This window comes from Microtus pennsylvanicus, chromosome 2 (genome assembly GCF_037038515.1).
Source record: "Microtus pennsylvanicus isolate mMicPen1 chromosome 2, mMicPen1.hap1, whole genome shotgun sequence".
Taxonomy (NCBI): Eukaryota; Metazoa; Chordata; class Mammalia; order Rodentia; family Cricetidae; genus Microtus; species Microtus pennsylvanicus.
The window spans coordinates 92414020-92436258 of NC_134580.1; the positions used below are offsets into that span (position 1 = coordinate 92414020).

The 22239-nt window shown below is 42.9% G+C and overlaps 1 protein-coding gene across 1 annotated transcript; it reads right to left on the bottom strand.

Annotated features, from left to right (window-relative positions):
* Positions 1-15001: 15001 nt before the first annotated feature.
* Positions 15002-20435, bottom strand: Actc1 (actin alpha cardiac muscle 1). The gene is made up of 7 exons (XM_075961737.1): positions 20297-20435; positions 19564-19714; positions 18022-18346; positions 17274-17435; positions 16922-17113; positions 15847-16028; positions 15002-15322 (listed from the first exon to the last, which is right to left on the bottom strand). The coding sequence occupies exons 2-7, from the start codon at positions 19690-19692 to the stop codon at positions 15179-15181; spliced, it is 1134 nt and encodes a 377-aa protein (XP_075817852.1). The 5' UTR covers positions 19693-19714; positions 20297-20435; the 3' UTR covers positions 15002-15178.
* Positions 20436-22239: the final 1804 nt, after the last annotated feature.

Consider the following 22239-nt stretch of genomic DNA (forward strand, 5'->3'; position numbering starts at 1 on the left):
AAAACAAAAAAAAAAAGAAATGGAGAAAAAAAAAGAAAAAAAAAAGAAAATGCTGGCCTTGCAAGATCACAGAAAAGCTGCAGTAGAGAGTAAAATGAAGAGTGAATCTTGTAAAGACAGTCTTTCTACAGGAGACAACAGTAAGCCGTGACCATATGAGCCCCACAAACCCCACCTAGGTAACCCTCACTGCCCACTTCCTCCATGATTTTAGTTCTGTTGTCTAAGGATCAAGCTGAACCCCATGCACCTCCCCTAGGTAGCAACATCCCCAAAAGCCCTATCCCTGACCACAACCCCCAGGAGAACTCTGTGAACCTTCCACAGATTTCTGAGTGTTTGCAGCCTTCTCTATGGGAGGCTTGCCCCTGTGCTCAGAGGCTGTATCTTTCCTAAGGAGGACCACTTCTGTTACCCTGTTCACACATTAATACAGAGCGACTCTAACACTGAACTCCAAGCACCATGCACTGGTCCAAAGCCTGGCAAATTGTGGTATCAGCAAACAGATATCCAGATGTCTACTCAACAAAGGTGGGGTAAATATGCATAAGAAAATCACCACTGACTACCTAACTCCAGATGTCTAAATCCCACTGCAAAAAGACAAACAACACGAATCACCAAGTCAATATACCTCCTCCAAGAGTCAGTATTCTCACAGCAAAGCTCCCCCACAAAAAAACAACTTAGAGGACACATGAGATAATTATTCCAAAATAGCAATTATAAATATATATGAGGTACCCAGGAAGGATATGAATAAATGCTGGGACAAAGACCATGAAAACACAAACAGCTGAAAAATATAAACAATTCAAGATATAAAAGGAGAATTTATAAAAAGAGATAGAATTTCTGAAGAAAACCTAAACTGGAATAAAACTTGAAACAAGAATTCAGTAAACAAGCCGGGCGGTGGTGGCGCATGCCTTTAATCTCAGCACTCGAGAGGCAGAGGCAGGCGGATCTCTGTGAGTTTGAGACCAGGCTAATCTACAAGAGCTAGTTCCAGGATAGGCTCGAAAACCACAGAGAAACCCTGTCTCAAAAACACAAAAAAAACAAAACAAAGAATTCAGTAAACAAAATTAAAAGTCTAATGCAAGACCTCATCAATGGAATGGATCAAGGGAAAGAAAGAAGAGAATATTGAGGCTTAAAGACAAAGGGGAGGGATTGGGTGACTCAAGAAAACGATAAACTGGAGGAAAACCCTCGAGGAATCAGCAAGATGGATGTCTTCAGAGACCTTCCGGTACAAGAGAAGTATTCACAGAATCCAGTGAAAACCAGACTGCACTGGACGGGGCAAGATGTAGAATAAAGGGAAGTCACAGTGGAGAATTCTGGCAGTGAAAAGGAGGAAGAAGCCAGTGGCTAAAATTGAAATCCAGGCTTAGTCAAAGTGCTTTCTTATGGAAAAATGAGTCCGCACCTCGTCGGCGTGAGACTCCAACGGTCCTACTTTACCTTTGCTGTTGTGATAAACTCTGACCCAAAACAACACGGAGAGGAAAGGGTTTCCTTGATGATAAACTGGGCTACAGGTTACAGTTTATCATCGAGGAAAACAGGCAAGAGCTCAGTGCAGGAGCTTGAAACAACGCAGATGAGAGCTGCATGCTGGCTTACACCCTAGACCTTATTGTCTAGAGATGCTGCCTGTAATGTGCTAGGCTCTTCTGCACCAATCAACACCCTACATACGAACCCACTGATCAAGTCCAAGAAGGCGATGTCTCCATTGAGGTTTTCTCTTCTCAGGTGTGTCAGGCTGACAGCTGAAGGTATCTGTCACTGACAAAGTTTCTTTTCATGGCTTGTGATTTCTTTTTTTGAGGCTGGAAAAGGAAAGTCTTAAAGAGCAAGGAAGATGAAGGGGGAAGAGTGGAAGTCATGGTTCAAAAGGTTAAGAGAGGAATTTTGAGATAGCACTAGCTTTTGCATATTTTCCCGGTGTGGGCCAGACTCATAAGCTTCCCATGTTTGGTCCCTTTATAAGAGCACTAATGAATTTTCGGTGTTTAATTCTCTTAGGTTTTGAGACTGTGTCTACTCTTTACTGTAAATCTTTCTCCATACTGCATATGTAACAGACCTTTATGAAATGATGACCAAGTTCTGTATAGAACTGCTGAAACCACCTAGAGCCATTCTTCAAACATGACGAGCAGTGTTTTCGAGGGTGGACTGTGAAGACATGGAAGGGACAATATTGGCAAAGCAGTGAGAGACCACTACTGGTTAAAATAGTTCTGGGGAAATAGGATGGCGGGGAATGGGTGACTCCGCTTCCTGCTCACCAGTCTGACTTTAAGAAGTGACCTGCTGCAGGGAGGAAGAAGACTTGTTCATTGAAGATTCTCTAATGAGATGGTCAGGGGCTCTGATTGAGATTCTTGGCTCTCTTGTATCTAGTACATTTCCAGCACCAGGAGAAGACTTCTAGCTTTCAGAAACGGAAGGCGTTCTTGGTTACCCCACTGCCAACCTTGAGAGGTCAGTTCTTCACCTACCCAAAGATTTCCTCAGGTCCCACACAGCTCCACCCTTCTCTGTTCTTTCAATGTGTAGATGGGATGAGGTATAGGGAACCAGAATAGGGCAGCTTTCTAACTAAAGCAGATGTCTTGACCATTTCTTTCACAAAAGGTAGAGACCTGGGTTCAGCTGACCACAGCTTCTGTGAGGTTTGTTTCACCTCTCCTCAGCTTTCTTTCTCCCGTGGCTTTATCTAAGACCTTTCAGGAAAACTCTCACCTTACCGTTAAGAGTCAAACTCAGACCCAGCAGGAGGTGTCTCTTTCCTTAAGACAGAGATCTGATCTGCCTTTGGTAGGATGGAACAAAGAAGTCATATTTATAAACTACTGGGAGACATGAGAAAGATCTGCAAAACCATTTGGAACCTGGGTGAAGGCATAATCAGAGCCCATTTTACTACCATCCATACTTTATATGTGTCTAAACATTTTTCTGATGAAATGGTTTTAAGGAAGATCACAAAACTATTATTACTATTTCCCTGTTGTTTTCAAACTTTTTACCAAAAAGGCAGCTTATGTTGTTGCTTTATACATATGTGTGTGTGTGTGCGTGCAATAACAGAGCCCTATGAAGCCCTTACCTTCCCTGCATGCTTTTCTACTGGCCCTGCTCTGTTGATGTTTAAGATGTTTGGAACCTGGGCAACTGATGCCAAGACATGGTCATTGATTATGTCCCACAATTTGAAAATTACAATTAGAGAGAGCATCAAATCATTAGCCAGATCTGGTCCGCAATTAAACATCTCTCTATGGACCTGGGTCAAGAGAAAAGTAGCCTTAGGAGGAGGGATGGAAGGGAACGAGCAGTCATGAAATTCTAGCCTCCATTTTTGGAAAAGTCAAGGCCTCGTCTTGGGGGTAGGTGTCATCAGGGATTGGTGAAAAGCGAGTGCTTCACAAGCTGTCGGTTCTGAGAGTGAGGAGCCACTGCCCATATTTTCATCCATTTGTTCCTAGAAGGAACTCAGCGTCTAAGCAGCCACCTGTCCTCTCTGGCCTTCTTGGCCTTGCTAACATGGAGTTCATCTCCTGTCTGTATGTGTTTCTCCGACTTGCCCAGGTTGTGAATTATATCCTGCTCTCTCTCGTCCTCTTCCTCATTCCCCTTATGGTGATACCCCCACCAACCAGTGTGATTAACATAAGTTTTATCCACCAGAGGGAAGGGACAAAACATGCTGAAAATTGCTCAGCATGTAAATCCCATTGTAGCAAAGGTCAGGCGAAGCCAGAAGAATGCAGACGTCTGCAGAAGTCTGACGTCTAAAAGAAAGCTCTGAAGATATTTAACTGTGGTACTTACAAGAGAAGTATAGAATTTGCATTTAATGAATTTCATATACTTTATATTCTATGTGTGTGTGGAATCTTTGGTAACTGAAAAAATATTTACATTTGGATAAACTACTCCTTCCACTCATAAATATTATTATTTTGCTGAGGAGGGTATTGCCGTTCCTCCAACTGCAAAAGCTGTATTTCCTTCAATATTAAGGTTAATGAGGGCTGGGGCCCTATAATCTACATGAGTAGGTTAATTCTCATGTGTCCTAGATAGTTGAGAGATTTGGAACTTCAGCTGAGGGGAGATACACACATTGCCAAACTGGGCATGCAAGCATGTGAAGGAAGCAAGAGAAGCTGTGTGCAATGCACTTCTGTACCTCAGCTTCCCTTTCAGCGGAGCCCAGATGTCTAGCAAGAGTGCCCTCCCCCCGCCCCATGCATGAAGGAGAAAAGCCAGTTCATAAGCTTAAAATCATTCTGAAGAAAAGCTGTTGCATGATTCACGCTTTGATTATGTGATAGTCGGAGAGAGGTTTACTAAAAATTAGCTGAGCTGTTGTGACATTGCTGACAGGACTTTCAAGTGTTAAGTGTATTTTACAAGTGAGGATGTGGCACAAATCGATCTCCTGCCTGCATCCAGGATATGGATGTGAAGTTGCTATTAAAAATGTCTTCATGAACAAGGCATAAAGTTTGAAGTTTCAAAACATCACAACTAGATGAGACTATTCCATTTGGTTTACTTAAAACATGCTTTGCCCAAAAGCAAAGGAAGATAACCATTCTCATGACTTTCTTCCTCATTCAGGCTGCCTGAGTGGAAAAGATGGATGCTAGAAAAAAAAAACGCAAGTGGGAAGATGGTTACCACTCATGGTAAAGGCGTTATCATTGCCTGCAAATGTTTAGATGGTTCCAGGTTTCTTTTTTACTAGAGGTTGATAATCTATAGTTTGAGAACCATCCTCCTGGCAGGCTCAGTTCTAGACACTGCTGGAAAACAATTTTTAAAAGTAGAATCTAGTAGTAGAGACAGAAAAGATATAGATTAGTGAACATGGTGTTTTAATGATGAACAATGTGAAACCCTAAACCATTCAGAACTAACTATAGTGACATAAAGGAGTACCCAAGCCTGAGGTAGAGAGGATTGGCTCTGAAAGTAGGAAGCAATTTGGGAGGTACCTTATTTAGATTTTGGTGCTGACTATTGGATATACACAGTTGTTTGAAACCATTGAATCATGGGCGCTACATAGGTTCATCTTTAAAGATTTTGATTTATTACTTCATTGAGAGTTTGTACAGCGTGTTTTGATCATATTCAGCCCCTCCTCCAACTCTTCCCAGTTCCATCCCCTTTCCTACATGCCCAATTTTGTGACATTTTTATTTTAAAAATCCATCAAGACCAATTTGTGCTGCCCAAATGTTCTAAGATGTGTTCTCTTTCACGGAAGCGTGATCAATTTACCAGGGACTGTCCTCATAAAATGGTCTCTCCCGATAGCTAACAATTGCCTTGGGAGGAAGAGACGTGATATAAATGTTCCATTTAATGCGGGGCATTTTGCAGTCTCTAATTTTCTATGCCATGGCTATCTGTCGGTCTCTGTGTTAATCACCACTTACTACTACCAACACAAGTTTCTCAGATGAGGTTTGGTTGATGCACTGATACATGCGTGAGTAAAATAAGTCATTTAGGAGTTGTTTTGATACTAAGTCAATTTAGCAATATAAGAGTCATAGGCTCTCCCCCAGGGCTTGTCACATGTCTACCCCATTCATTGTACCAGTTATGGTTTTCATCTAGTGGAGTGGGATGTAAATCCAATCCAAAAGCTCTCGCACACACACGCACGGAGAGCTAAAAGGAGTTACCCTACAACAGGGCAACACCCTGATTAGACACCAGAGACTAACAAGGAGCCCAGTCCATGGAATGGATTGAAAGAGCACCTTTTGTGGTATACAAATGATATCTCAATCAAGTCACAAATCACAAGAGCTCTGAACTGAGCTAATATGAGAGGCAAAGCGATGGAGATCCAGTTGAGATGAGTGCTCTCAAGAAGACTTTCAGCTGTGGGAACTGTTAGGTTTATGGCTAATGCTGTGGTCTGAACTCCTGCACCAGCCTCCTTGGGCCAGGTAGAGTGAAGACCAAGTCACTCCTGCTTGCGGCCATGTGATCCAATTGAACCCAGAAACAGGACATTTCCAAAACCTGAGGATTCACAGTAACCAGCTAGAGGGCCCTAGTCCATCTGAGACAGTATGATAGCAAAGTCCTTTCCCTTTAAACCTGCGAGAAAAGTTCTTGTGAAGTGACCAGGTTTGCCTGTCATCATTTCTGCTTCCTTCACGTCTATATGTCTGTGAAGCCCACCGACTCTCAGGGGATGCTGCCTGATTCGTGACTTACTAATACAAGCCAAGTCAACCATGATTCAACTGCCACATTCCCAGGGGTCACACTGGGAAAGGTCACTGGTACCTTTCTTAACTTTTCTTTCAACAGAGAGCAAAGGCTATCATTTTTAATAATATAAAACTCATCATATGGACATAGCATCAAAACATGTATCTTGGAACCCAAAGATGAGTGTATCTCTCAGTCACCATCAGAGGAGTACCAATGTGCAGTGGGTGGCGGTTGATATAGAGACTCACAACTGGTTGAAGTGCAAAGAGCAAGTATCTGTGGAATGCTCAGACATAAAGTTGACATCCATGTTATAGCCCCTCCCCTTGTATCCAAAGAAAGATTATGGTTACACTTAATCTGGATATACACCACCAAGTTTGAACTGTACACTTCAAATGGATGAATTGTGTGGTGTGTGAATCGTGTCTCAACGATGTTCTTGTTTTTAGATGGCAACATAATCCTGTAGGAGCCAGAAAAGTAAGGAAACTTTGGCCACAAGCCAAAGCACAGTTGGTTGGCTAAACCCCTTCACTTTAATTTTCTTCATATCATGTTCACCTGTTAAACCAACAAGATACAGCTAGGGTAACTTTGGAGCAACAGTTTCACTCACAGGGCAAAGGAAAATCTAACTGACCCCACTCTGAAAGAGCAACACGATTTCCATTTCTGTTCATTTATAACCCTGGATAACCTGAAAAACTTCCTTAATTCAAATAAAAATCATGAGAAATTGCCATACTGATTTCCAAAATGGCTGTACCAATTTGCAATGTAGAAGTGTTCTCTTTACCCCACTTCCCCAAGACCCAGCAATACCACTTTTGGGTATATACCACAAGAACATGTTCTCAGTTATGTTTATAACAGCATTATTTGTAATAGCCAGAACCTGGTAATGACTTAGATGCCCATCAACTGAAGAATGGATAAAGAAAATGTGGTACATTTGCACAATAGGGTACTACTCAGTGGTAAAAATAATGACATCTTGAAATTTACAAGCAAATGGATGTATCTAGAAAAAAACATACTGAATGAGGTAACCCAGACTCAGGAAGACTAATATAATATGATCTCACTTATAAGCGGCTTTTAGACATAAAGCAAAGAAAAACCAGCCTACAGTCCACAACCCCAGAGAACCTGGACAACAAAGAGTACCCTAAGAGAGACATACATATATCTACAGAAGAAGGAGAAAAAGAAACGATCTCCTGAGTAAACTGGGAGCATGAGGGTCATGGGGGAGGATAGAAATAGAGAGGGGTAGGCTGGAGAGATGGCTCAATGGTTAAGAGCACTGGCTGCTCTTACAGAGGTCCTGAGTTCAATTCCCAGCAACCACACAGCCATTTGTAATGAGATCTAGTGCACTCTTCTGGCCTGCAGACGCACATGGAAGGAATGTTGTATACATAATAAATAAATCTTTTTAAAAAAAGAAATAGAGAGGGGAAGAAGGGAAGGGAGCAGAGAAAATATATAGTTCAATAAAAACATTAAAAATAGCTCAATAAAAATAAATAAAACTCATGCCTGGTATTTATTCTTCTTGGTGTATTTCTCATCTAGTATGGAATCACTTCACAACCCCAAGTGAAGAAGAGTTTTGGGTTCACAGACTGAGTAACCCAATGTGAAAAGGAGGTGAAAGCAGGCAAAATGAGGCAGTTACAACCATAAAATTGGTGGCTAAACAGTGTGTTCCTCACTAAGGGTTCATGTTTTCAGGGTGTCCACTCATTCTCACCATGGGGACCCACTGATGGAGGCTTCCATCCAGCACGGGAGGACTGCAGTCAGCATTTGATTGTGTAGGCTAAACCCCATTCTCTTCAAGTTTGGAGATAATTTTAATTTTTATATCTTCCCTATGGTGATTTATATTTGGAGTGAATACCAATCAGGTTCTTCTTGTTGACTCCTTCATTTCTACCAACCTACAGTTTTCTTTTTAAAGCTAGAAGGTTTCTACTGTATTTCAATGAGGGAGTTCCCTTCCATGCATTAAAATCAAACCAGTTATTACAGTACAATGGGATTAACACGCCAGGGTAAAGGATACAAAAGGAAATGTGGCTACCCCTTACTGTAAGATTTAGAGTTTTAAAATAAGTTCCCTTCAATTTGAGAGGAGACTCACAGTGGTGTGAAAAGTGCTTTCTACGTGGAGATTTCAAAAGACCCAGCTTAAATTAAAAAAAAAAAAAACCAACAAAAAAACCCAAATGCTGTATGATGTAAGATCATAGCAATTACCAGCTGAACTCCTTGTTAAGTCCCATATCATGACTTTACATTTCTCCTTATTTTATGAAATTATTTAAGTCAGCTTCCCCTCTGAGAAATGAAGAAAAACCTAGCTCTACAATCTTGGTCTTTAGTCTAGGGACACTGAACTCTAACTGTTCCTTGTTGAGGTGTATTAAGCAAGGTTCCCAACAGAAACATAATGTCCATGCACATGTGCACAATGTCTGCATTCACACACACAGTAGGTTTATGACTGGTTTGCATTAGAACGGCTGGGCCATCTGTACACTGAAGACACAGAATATTTGGTGGGTAGCTGCTCAGTCCATGAAGCTAGGTTCCTTCGAAGTTCCAATCTGGTGTGAGAAATTTGGGTTCGTCCCGGCAAGTCATCCACATTGACACTGTGTTAAAAGTGATGTTTAAATCTAATGCCAGTGGGAGCGGCATATGATATGTTTGGGGGATTGGATGAAGGACTCTGCACATGGTAGACAAGTGCTCTACCATTGAGCTACATCCCAAGGTCAACAATGAGCTTTAAAAATCACCTGCTTGATGTTAACAGCAACAACAAAAACAATTTTAAGATGGCCAAATTATTTGAACAATCAAAAGAAATATGAATATAAACATCCAACAAATATTTCTTATCACCATCAGAGAAATGAGAATTAAGAACATAACTTGACTTCATGCTGCCCCAGTTGAAATGGCTGTTATGAAAAATAATAATACTGGCAAGGTAAATCATAGGTGGGTCTGGTAGTTTGAATATAATTGGCTCCTATAATTTCATAGAGAGTGGCACTATTAGGAGGTGTGGCTTTGATGGAGTGGGTGTGGCCTTGTTGGAGGAAGTGTGGCACTTTGGGGACAAGCTTTAAGGTCTTTTCTCAAGCGTCACTTCATGGGACAACAGTTAGTCAACTTTCTGTTCCCTGCAAGATGTAGGACTCTTCAGCTACTTCTGCACCATGTCTGCCGACATGCCGGCATGCTCCCATCATGATGATAATGAACTGACCTCTGAAACTGTAAGCGAGCCACTCCAATTGAATGTTGTCTCCACAAGAAATGCTGTGGTCATGGCGTCTCTGCATAGCAATAGCAACCCCAACTAAGACAGTGGGAATGTGAATTATAACCCTGATGGAGAACAGTGTGAAAGCTCCTTTAAAAACTGAATATGGAACTGCCATGTCATCCAGCTATGACCGCATGAAGCCAGTCTATCAGAGATCATGGCATGACCATGTTTGTGATGGAATTATTCATAATAGCAGTGATACAGAATCAGCCTGGGGGATCAACCACAAAGGGATGGATAAAGAAAATATGACATGTAAACACAATGGGAATCCATCTGCAGGGAAGTGGATGGAACTAATGTATATTAAGTAAAATAAATCAGATATAGAAAGATAAGTACCACATGTTTTATCATATGTAAAAGCTAAAAAAAATAATCTTATTGAGGATTAGTGATGAATTGAACTCTGGAGGGAGAAAGTGAAGGGAGGCTGGATTTGACTAGTATGTGCTGTGTGCATATGCTGAAATATTATTCAGAATTGTATTAACATATAGGATTAATACATCTTAATCAAAAACGGAACTAAATATTGAAGTATATTCTTATCTGTATGACTCATTAACACCTTTTGTCATACTGAGAATTTAAACTTCTTACTAGGGTGTGAAGACCCCATGTGATCTGAATCCTAACACCTTCCCAACATCACCTAGGTCTCCCTCTTTGTTCCTCACTGCTTCCCAACAGTGGTTGTCTCCTGCTTGTCCGTACACAGCGTATCTTTGAGCATATTCTCTTTACTGTCAACTTTTCCCACTACCCTGGTCTTTTCTAAGAGGTATTTTCTGACCATCTTATCCAACTAGATGCCTCCTGTGTGTTAGAGTCTGTCACTGAACATCATTCTTTCTCTAGAGCTCCAGATATTTGTTTATTTGGCTATTGACTGCTCCCTTGCAACACTCACGCATGGGCGCGTGCGCGCGCATGCGTGCGCGCGCGCGCACACACACACACACACACACACACACACCATACCATTGGACTGTAAGTCAAACAAATGCAGTGGCCATATCTATTTTATATCTAGGACCTACTAGAAGAAATTCAATAAGTATGTATTAGTTATGTCAAGCAACTGAGTCTTTTGCCTAGGTTTATACCCAGTTTTATAGATTTTTTCCCCTTCTCTTCAAGACATTTGTACACTTAGAATAAGACAGTGACTCAGGAACTCCTTATGGACAGAATGAGTTCATGGAGATAGCATGTTCTCTGGTTTCCAGCTGCCCTTGTTGGGGAATAGATGCACTGGGCTGCTGACAGGGTATGTACAGTCTCAGCTACTAACTAGCAGCGTGGCCTAAGTCAAGGTTTCAGCTCTCATCAGTCTCATGGGAATAATACTGGACGCTGACTGGATGCTGCTTCTGCGTATGACTCAGTCCCCAAGCCTTGCCAGAGACCTCCCTGGAATGTTTGCTGGTGTCACCTTCAAAGGGAGTTTTTATTTTGTTATCCCAGTGGCTGGTGAGTTTGTAGAAGGATCTTAATATTGCCATGGCCAGAATATGGACGGAGCCTGTATTAGTCCACCAGGACTGCCCCAAGCAAATGCCCAGCCTGGACTACTTAGAGACCATGTCTCATGGAACAAATGAATGAACGAACAAATGAATGAATGAATGAAAAAAGTGCCAGTAATTTTGACTTGGGCCCTAAAATAGTAAATCATCCCTGGTGCTTTACATAGTCTATTTCCTTCAGGAATTGTTTTCTTTTCCCTAATTCTACTGTCTTGAATATATACAAACACGTCTACAGAAATGCCTATTTCTCAGTTCACAAAATAAAAAAATAGTATTTGGAGGTATGAAAAAGTACTAACAACAGCTTTTTTCATTATAATCTGGGAAAACTATAAATAATACAAGATTCTGTATATAGCATTTTAATAGAATCCATTACTATAAACATATAAATTATTTTACCCACATGAAGGTACTTTTTTTTTTAAACTATGATTGCTTTGGTACCTTTCTTGAGCACAGTTTTTGAAAGAGTCATCTGTCCTAGTAACTTAATATCTAATTTTCAAGCATAGATAAGAATATTAAAGTGTAAAGTAAATCTATATGATTACCATTTTAAATACAAATGCCAGACACTAGTTCTTAAAGCTTCTACTTTTAACAAGTGACAATGTACATCTTATGTCTACTTATAAATAGAAATACCAAGAGACCAGATCCTAGCAAATTATGTAGCATTAACTTATCAATACAATATTTAGATATGGAATTTATAATATGTACGCACCCGACCTGAGAGGTGAAGGAGACAGAGAGGGCCTGCATATGCATGGCCCAAATATGTCTTCTTTGTGATGCCCAGCTTTCAAAGCAGCCCATTTGTGCTACAAGATAGTGCTAAGGGAGAATATCTAAAATGACATTTATGCCTTATCTAAAGAAAAGGCCACTGAATCAGATTACTGTGCATGCATTATTGCAGAAAATACCTTCTTCTTGGCTAAATATAGAACCCCTAGCTCCTTAAGCACAGATAATATGATCTGATTCAACTTTCTGTCTCCTGACCCTCCTTCTGAACCTGGATCAAGAGACACATTTAAAATTGATGCACATAAAGACAAAACGATGACCTTGGATGGTGACCACAGCAGCAGTCTCCTAAAGATGTCTAAGGAGCCCGAAGTGCTCTAGATTTTGAACCCAGACGTCCTACAGGGCAGAGAGTGATTGAATGGGGTTACCCATGATAAACTATGACCAAAGTTAGAAAATACGCTTTTAGAAGCAGTATCACATCAGGTGTCAAAACATCTGAGTTCTGTCTTAAGTCTTAAGGCGAGCTGTGTAACACTGGTCCAGGTGCTTAATTTCTGCATCTTGATTCTCTCAGTATATGAGGTTTAATTAAGTCCATCAAACACTCTGTGAGCTCCAACAGTTCATGCACAAGATAATTTGAAAATGAAGAGACTTTGAGATTCTGCAATCAGGTTGGAACCTACTTTTCACAATTAGATTTCCTAAAATTCTTCAGTTCTCATTAGGAAGCATTATGTCTGGTCCCTTAGCTTCTTTCCCATTTGCTCCTGCTGGGGCTTTCTCCCTGCTTTTCTTATCTAATTCTAATTCCTTTTTTTTAAAAAGATTTATTCATTTTTTAAGTTTATGTCCATTGATATTTTGCCTGCATGTATGTCTATGAGGAAGTTCCAGATCCCCTGGAACTGGAGTTACAGACAGTGAGGGAGTTGCTGTGTGGGTGCTGGGAGTTGAACCCAGGTCTTCTGGAAGAGCAGTCAGAGAGCTCTTCACCACTGAACTGTGTCTCCAATCTCTGCCTAATCCTAATTCTTAAACAGACATCTGTCCATCAGCTGAAGTTCAAGGTCACGAATGTCTGGGGTTTGCATGTGACCAGTCTACAGACAGAAAAAAAAAAAAAAAAAAACAGACCCTGGTAGACTCTGTTCCCAGTGTTCTTCCCAGCATGCTTTACGGTTCCTTAACTTCTCCTTGCCTCTGGCTTTCACATCTTCACTTTACTTTCCCCAACAATACTCCAAGATTGCAGAGAAATGACCGGGCTGCAAGTCTGTCCTGTAAATCTTTCACCAAGTGAACAGAAGTATCTGGCTTTTTCTCCTTATTTTGAAGATGCTGATGCTCAGTGTCCTAAATTTGTTTAGGGAAAGTCTTCTTAAAATTTCTACTTGTGGTCCCTTTTCACTTGTGTGATCCTATAGCTATGTAAAGTAGATATACAAATCATAAAGATAAAACATAGGGGATTTTATTTTAAGATATTTCTTTGACATATTTATGTGTATATATCATATACCACTTATTAAAGATGAAAGTAATTTTACATATTAACAAGATGATTGTGCTTATTTATTTTTATATGAAGAATTAAATCTTGGCTGAATATTTGATACTATAGGACATAGGCTATCTTCAGTATTTTCCAGAAGTGACCTATATTTTGATTTTTGCAACAATCAGTTTTGACAATGCCGTTTTTCATAAATAGTACAAAATGGCAGACGTACAATGAGGGCCATTTCAGAAATTGCTGGAAGTTCTGTTTTATTCCCAGGTCAAAATTCCTTGCTTTAATAATTTTCAAAAATAAAACTTGTCAGCAACTCAGACTGCAACTTTAAAAATCAAACATGTTTACATAATATAGTCCAGTGATATGGTGACTTGATACTTATGTGCTCAGGACAGTAGAAAAATATTAAAGTCTATAGTCAGTAATTAAACTGCTATGTTTAGACAAGAATAGGAAACTTTGTATATACAATGAAAACAGTACATTCATAGTGTACAATAGTCTTAAAACTGAGCTGTTTCAGGCAGTGTTTGTTGGTGTTCTGTGATGTCAGGCACAATGTGAAATATGTACAATGTGTACTCAAAACCAATGTTGCAATGAAGTCATGTGATACAATACTGGCAATGGCTGTTACATACACCTTGGATTCATTTGATATCTTACTTGGAATTCATTTGGTCATTGTGCATTCATAAGCCTTTTACTGTTCCAATCTCTTTTTACAACCTTCATATACGCAGGTTCAAGAAACTGAGGGATAGTGGGTATATGCAACAAGACAAAGCACCACCTGCTAAGTAGACCTCCTCGTTTCTTACATAGCCTTCCAAAAGACATCTGGAGGCTGGAGAGCTGTCTCAACAGTTAATATCCTTACTATCCTCTATAGAGGACCCTGGTTTGATTCCCAGAACCCACATCGTGGCTCACAACCATCGGTATTTCCAGTTCCAGCAGATTTGATGATTTTATGCCCTCTTCATACCTCTGAGGGCTCCAGGAATGTTCATGGTACACAGATATACAGGCAGGCAAAACCCTCATACACACAAAACAAAATAAATAAAACTAACAAACAAACAAGAAACCCAGACAACTGAGGAATACAACAAAACAAGAGAAAAGGATAATTTAAAGTAAACTTTGACCCTCTTTTTTTTTAACCAATGTGTGTGTTTTCTATAAGGTTATAAAATGGGCAAAATGTGCTAAAACAATTTTCAATACCAAATATAGTAACTAATTGTAGATAACTGTGTTGCCCATCTTCTTTACTTACATCTATGGAACTAAACTGAACAACTAAACCACAGAACTTATCTTGGCTTCTCAGATTCAAAATATATTCATGATTCTATTCCAAAACACGAAATCAAAATATAGTGCTGTGTCTCCTAGTTCAATGTCACATGAATTTGTTGGGCAAACTTTGTGTTGCCCTAATACGATGATGGGCAAGGTACCTGAACAAATGCCTCCCCCATCCCTCGTCTAGGGTCCCAGACACCTTTCCCATCCCGGTACTTCTCCCACAAGAAAAAAAAGACAGTCTTCTGTAGGTTGCAAGTCCTGGTCTGATTTATTTATAAAGCAATAAATATTTGAAGCACAAACAAACTGCACGTGTGTAAACAAACTGTACAATGACTGATGAGAGATGGGGGCGGGGGGCTCAGAGGATTCCAAGAAGCACAACACCATCATCCTGAATGGAAGGCAGACTAAGAGGGGGACACCTTAGAAGCACTTGCGATGGACAATGGATGGACCTGCCTCGTCATACTCTTGCTTGCTGATCCACATTTGTTGGAAGGTGGACAGAGACGCCAGGATGGAGCCCCCGATCCAGACAGAGTATTTACGCTCAGGGGGAGCAATAATCTGCAGAAAGAAAACAAAACCATCAGTATGTTCTGAAGTTCCCAACAACGGAGCAGGCAATGGGTTTGGGGTCTTCTCAGAAAAACCATCACAGGTTAACTAACTGACAATAAACAATTTATGGAGGAAATGTTATACCATAAAGCAATGTAGCCAATCAGGTCTAGCAAACTTTCCTGTATTTCATCAGTTCTCTATTCCTGTGCACTAGAGAATAATAAGGCAAAAATCTAAATGCAAGAAGGATAGCTCAAACCTGGGGCCTTTGAAATCTGTAGGTAAGTTTAGTTATCCCCTTCTCCACCCTGTGTTTCAAATATTTGCTTAGATTTGCTATTTTGAAGCAGTCTTAAAGGTTCATATCTTGGGCAAAGTGCTAGAAATAAAAAGTCAGGAATAGTGTTAGCGCTAAATAGAAACCTTCGTAAAAGATAGGAAGCTAAGATACCAGAGAAGGAGGGTGGGAAGCTTGGGTGAGAATATCACGACCTGCCTTTGCCCTCCCACTCACAAACGCTCTCTACCTTAATCTTCATGGTGCTGGGAGCCAGTGCAGTGATCTCCTTTTGCATACGATCAGCAATACCAGGGTACATGGTGGTGCCTCCAGATAGGACGTTGTTGGCATACAGGTCCTTGCGAATATCGATGTCACACTTCATGATGCTATTGTAAGTGGTTTCGTGAATGCCAGCAGACTCCATACCTAGGAACAAGTTCTTTCTAAAGTATTCACAGCAAATCCAGGCAAGGGGGGAGGGGGGAGGGGGGAGGGGGGAGGGCAGCATGCCTCTGCGTTGGTGAGCTGCCACCATTCATATCTAAAGCATATGTTCCCCCCACAGCACACTGCGGGGAACAGGTGGGGAGAGAGGTCTCTAAAATGTGCTAATAGATAATTCAGTACAGAATGCCAAGAGATAGACAACTGTGTTCAGTGCCTGTTTGGAGTGAACACACGTTGCAGCTATCAGAAGTGTAGAGATCTATGGCAAAAACGATCCCATGCGTTTAAGTGAAAATGAACCTATTTTGTTTGGTTTTGAGATGAATCTCTGTAGCCCAGGCTAGCCTTGAACTCAAGGCAATCCTGCTGCTGCCTCAGTTTTCAGCACTGGGATTGCAGGTATGAGCTACCACACCTGGCTTATACTTTTAACTTACGGACTAACATCAGATTCCAGCTTCTTCTGGAAATATGTATGTAGGAAAGATATTTGGTGACATCAAGTATCCAGTTACCATAATGAATAGAGTTGTGGTTTCATTTAACGGTGAATAACTTAAAGTCTAGCCTGTTGATAATGGGACTTGCTGGAATTAATTGGCCGTCTTGAGTAATTGGGCATGCGCGATTCAGTGGCTGCTCAGTCTCATTCTCTGCTGTGAGGTAAACTCGGTGTAACATCCTCAGTTTTTCCCTAGATCAGCTATCTCAGTCTTTCTCTGTACTGAGATATCAGGAGGCAAGGCTGAGCTGGGTGAGATGCCAGACTGATTCAAGAACCCTGCTGTTGTTCTAATTAAAATGGATATTACTTTGGAAGACTCCAGAATTTCTAGAGAAGCTGAACTTCAACACCAGAACCTTTCCCTTACCAATGAAAGAGGGCTGGAAGAGTGTCTCTGGGCAGCGGAAACGCTCATTGCCAATGGTGATGACTTGGCCATCAGGCAGCTCATAGCTCTTCTCCAGAGAGGAGGAAGAGGCCGCTGTAGCCATCTCATTCTCAAAGTCCAGGGCGACGTAACACAGCTTTTCCTTAATGTCACGGACAATTTCACGTTCAGCTGCAGAGATAAAGGGCTTCATAGTCAATCTCGGAAGAAAGAATCGGTTGTGGGGAAGTAGATGGATCCACCAAGGAAGCAAAACCAACAGGTATACGTTGTGTCAGATAAGACACACATGCGCACGCGCGCACACACATACACACACACTCTCACTCACCAGTAGTGACAAAGGAGTACCCGCGCTCAGTGAGGATCTTCATGAGATAGTCGGTGAGATCCCGACCAGCCAGATCCAGACGCATGATGGCATGAGGTAAGGCATAGCCCTCATAGATGGGGACGTTGTGAGTTACGCCGTCACCAGAGTCCAGAACAATGCCTGTTAGAAAAGAGAGAGGAGAATGAAGCTTTAGCCACAGTAAAACCTGCTTCTGTTTGGATACGAGAAACAAGTCTAGGCATTGCTCTGGACAAAAGCAGATTCCTTAATGTGAAGAATAAAAAGGACCATAGTGGATGGATGCTAACTCTGAAGGCAGCACAGCTTGTCATACTAAATATCATAGTAGAACAATTTCCTGAGGACACTTTCAAATGGCCATCCCTCTTATCAGCCATTAGCATGTTATGTAAGCATCCAGGCACGTTTTTCTCAGGGCCAATCTAACTTAAAATGTGTCTCTCTGTTTAATTTAGACCCCAGAGGGGAATGTGCCCTTGACTATGTCTGCCCAGGGGCTGTGAATAAGGGAAAGAACTAACTCCATAGGCTATTAGATCTTACAATAAATATTGTCTGAAACCAACCTTGCAATTATTGTTACCTCTTCCTCTTGGCACAGACACCTTGCTAGAGAGGGCCAGGGAGGGGAGCCTTCCTTTGTCAGGTGAAGATTTGGGTTCATAGCAAAGTCAGTGAGTTGAGAATATGATTAAGTGTTTACTGTTCCCTAACCCAAACAAACCTGTGGTTCTTCCAGAAGCATACAGGGACAGCACCGCCTGGATGGCCACGTACATGGCAGGGACATTGAAGGTCTCAAACATGATCTGGGTCATCTTCTCACGGTTGGCCTTGGGGTTCAGTGGGGCTTCAGTGAGCAGGGTCGGGTGCTCCTCAGGGGCCACACGGAGCTCATTGTAGAAGGTATGGTGCCAGATCTTCTCCATGTCATCCCAGTTGGTGATGATGCCATGCTCAATGGGGTACTTCAGAGTCAGGATACCTCTCTTGCTCTGGGCTTCGTCACCTACATAGGAGTCCTTCTGCCCCATACCTACCATGACACCCTGTAAAAAAGAAAAAAAATGAGGACATCATGTTCCCACCAAGACAGGAATATAGTCCAGGCCTTACTAACTTATATCCAACTCCCAATGCAACAAATAGCTATAAAGTACTAGAAATGGTAACGGTAGAATTAGAAAGTTAGCCATGGTGGTTCATGCCTATAATCCGAGTACTCAAAAAGCTAAAACGGGCTGCAACTTTAAACTCAGCTTGGGCTATACAGCAAGTACCAGGCAAGCCTGGGCTATAGTGTGGGACTCCACCTCCAAGAGTTAAGATATAATCCCAATTTCAATGTATCATTTAGAATCAATGTTATGCTTTATCTCCACACAAGGAAGTGTATCTCAATTAATTGGATTGTAACTGTGGAGGAAAGAATAAAGGGGTTTTATTGAAGAAGCAGAGTCTCTTGGTTTTAAAATAGCATAATGTCTTCATTAAATTACTCATCACTGATGTCACCTAGGAAATAGACTGCTATCTTTTAGAATAACTGAACCAATGATGTCATCACAGCTTCTGGTGCTCTTAAGAAAAGATTCCGACACCCATCCGGTGTACATAGGCTGACAGGCCGCTATCGCTTAGATGAAAAGTCAAACCACTCAGAGCAGCCTGGAGTGCCCTGCACTGTCCAAGCCTGAGGACTTCCAGCTCTGCTCCCTGGCAGCCTGTCTGGCCAGGCATGCGACAAACCCAGAGAGCATGACATTTCTTTTAATAAACAAGGTGGTATGTCACTATCACCATGGCACTTGCTGCTTCAGTCACAACTGGCTTCTAAAAATGCAACACCCAGGAAAGTCCATGACAGCTCCGGGGAGCTCTGTAAACTGGCTGCGAACAAGAGAGAAGAACGGAGATCGGGTACCGCTTAGTTCTGAGTAGTTACATTAAAGTAGTTGGCTGTACTATCTGAACTAAACTGAATGGATAAAGGGTGGGAGGAGGGGGACACAGAAGAAATCCACGGTTTGAGAGACAGAGAAGACACAGCAGTTGGAAATCCACAGGCCTGGAATGACAAGCTGATGGCCTTTCATAGAAGAAGACAGCTGGACCTATCAACAGGTGTGCCACTGCCGTGGACTTCTTGGTATTTGGAGGTTGGCAAGGGTTGCTTGAAGTGGTTTGGATTTGTTGCTGGATGAGGGAATTGACCAAAAGGGTCCAGAGTGTGGCCGGGACCAGGCTAGAAGGGGCAGAGTGTTACCTGGTGGCGTGGGCGACCCACGATGGAAGGGAACACAGCCCTGGGGGCATCATCTCCCGCAAAGCCGGCTTTCACCAGCCCTGAGCCGTTGTCGCACACCAAAGCGGTGGTCTCCTCGTCGTCGCACATCCTGGCAGGGCTTCTCTGTAATCTGTGGGTTAAGGACAGGAGAGGGGCCCATACTCAGTGCCTGCAGAGCCGGCCTTCTCCTTCAGAGGAGAAAGTGACAGGGCACAGTAGGGTTTTTGGACTGTAGAGTGGGGAGGCAACCTTAGTCTCCCTTATGCTCAAGACATAAACAAACAAACAAACGAAAAAATGGTTGGAAGAAGCCAGGAGACTGTCAGTGTGGCTGAGAGAAGGCTGAAGAAGCCACCCACGCTCTCTGGCGGAGAGGCTCATCCTCCACCCCAGCTGCAAGGAGTTACAGTCCTAATCACCCCGGTGTTTTAATGGCCCAAGGGCTGATTCGAGCCCTTTCAGCTTTCACCATCTCCTCAATAGAAAGCTTATTCTCCCTCCCTAACCTCACCCCAGGAAGGGGGGAAAAGTTCTAGAGATCAGTGACCCACAAAAGCTCCGGTGGTGGAATGGAGTTTAATGAGATCCCAAACAAAACAAGCCAAAAACGACACCAGAAAGTTTGCTTAAAAAAGAAAAACAGCGTGGGATCCACAAGAGCACAAAAGGACAGTCCCGCAGGGAGCAGGGGTGGAGCAAGGCTGGGACTCACCGTGCTAGGGGCGGGCTGGTTTCTGCTGGGCTGGCGCTGGCGGTAGGCACTGGGTGTCTGTTGCCTGGAGCGGCGGCTTTATAGCACGCTGATGGACGGGGTCAGTTGGAGCAGCCGGGGGCAGGGGTGGGGGGCCCCTGTTCTGCCACCTTGCCTTATTTGGTTGCTTTAGCACCATCTAGGACCGCCGAGGCCATTCTTGGAGCCAAGGACAGGGAAGAGGATCAGCCGGGGGGCTCCCAGACCATGTAAGGAAGGGGAGGGGGCAGTCATAGCAATGGCCAAATAGGGAGCTAGGGAGGGGCTGGACGGCAAGGGGTTGGGGGCAGGGGAAGACTAAGTGACTCCAACGAGCCCCTTCCTCCTTGCTGGGGTGGGGGAACTCCCTGGTTGCTGTGTAGCCAGCCAAGCCAGACTAAGAGATCATAAGTCACACACAAAGCAAGCCGGAAGACTTGGCACGCTGCCCTTGGAGAAGGGTCCTGACAGCTGGACTGGGGCTTCAGGGGAGAGACAGCAGCTTCTCATCTTCCAGTACTGAGAGACAGAGGAGCAGAGTCCCCGGCAGTCTCTTGGCACAGAGAGCACCTTGGTAGCACATCTGAGTACCTGGATGCAAAAGAAGCACCTGGACAGGGTGCCTTCTGGTCTTGGTTAGCCTGAGCTGGGGCTAAGTTCACCTAGATGGGAAAGCTAGAATTTACCAATTTTGGGTCCACCCCAGTCATGGACCTGAGCTGGCCGGGAAAGGCTGAGAAGGATTGCCTGAGGGTCTGTCCGAGTCCAGCCCTGAGGACAAATAGCCCTCGTCCACTCTGTAAGGGTTTTGTTCAAACTCAAACTTAGCATTTAGGCCAGAAAGGGGTCCTCTGCTTCCAAAGTAAACGGAGGCACCGCTACCAAAAATCAGTGGCGACACTTGCTAGCAGATAGATGGGCACCTTTAAATGGGGGATGAAGTTCTCCATCCCCAGTAAACAGGTCTTGAAAAGCAAACACTTTTGTGGGGAAGATCATAGCCACTTAGGGTAGGAGAATTTGCCAGTTCTCCTACTCAAATGGCTGTGGGCAAAGAGCACCTTCAAATTCGGATGAGCTAGAAATGAAGCATCCCAGGCCCCACCAAGCCAGGTTCACGGTACAGCCCATGGTTAGCATTGGCAGTAAAATGTGCAAAGCATTGCTACAATCGAGTGTCATCTCCTTCGTGGGGAACAGACTTGGAAGGGCCTGTGCCTTTTTCAGAAAGAAAAAGAAAGGTAGCCTGAAGTGAGGAGGCGGGGCGGTGTAGGAGGTAGAAGGACACAGGTCACTAGCTTGCCCTGGAGTGCCCTGTCTACTTGGTTCTTGACTAGGGCCTGGACTTTTAATGCTTGTGCCTTTCCTTCAGTTCACACCAGTTAAAAATAGAAAGCTGGGCACCGGCATCTCTGTCTAGAGTGGGCTTGGATTGATATGCTGAGGAGGGCTGCTGATTAGATACTACTGTGGCCGGGGAATGCTGGGTCCTCCCCTCAGAGCTTCCCAACCATGTTTGGGATGATCTGGGGATGAAACGGCGGCGGGGCAGCCGGGCCATGGAGACAGGGGAGAGAGCTGCCTGCCTGAGATCAAGCCCCGCTGTGCCATCAACGGTTTACAATGAGAATGTCCATTGACAGATGCAGAGGTCAGAGAACGGAAGAAGCAGAGTGATTGATGGGCTTCAAATCCTGCCCCTATCACTACATACTGTACATTTGGTGTTGGGCAGGCTAACTAACTCATTGAGACCCCATTCCCAACCCCTCAAAAAAGAAGCACAATAACTCAGTTTTAACAGGGGTTATTGAGGAGTGTCCCAATAAGAGACAAGCAGTTTAAGTCAAATATGAGACAAATTAACTTGAGCCATTACCATTCAATAATGATACTTTTAGAGACGGCAGTAGCTTTCTGTTTTT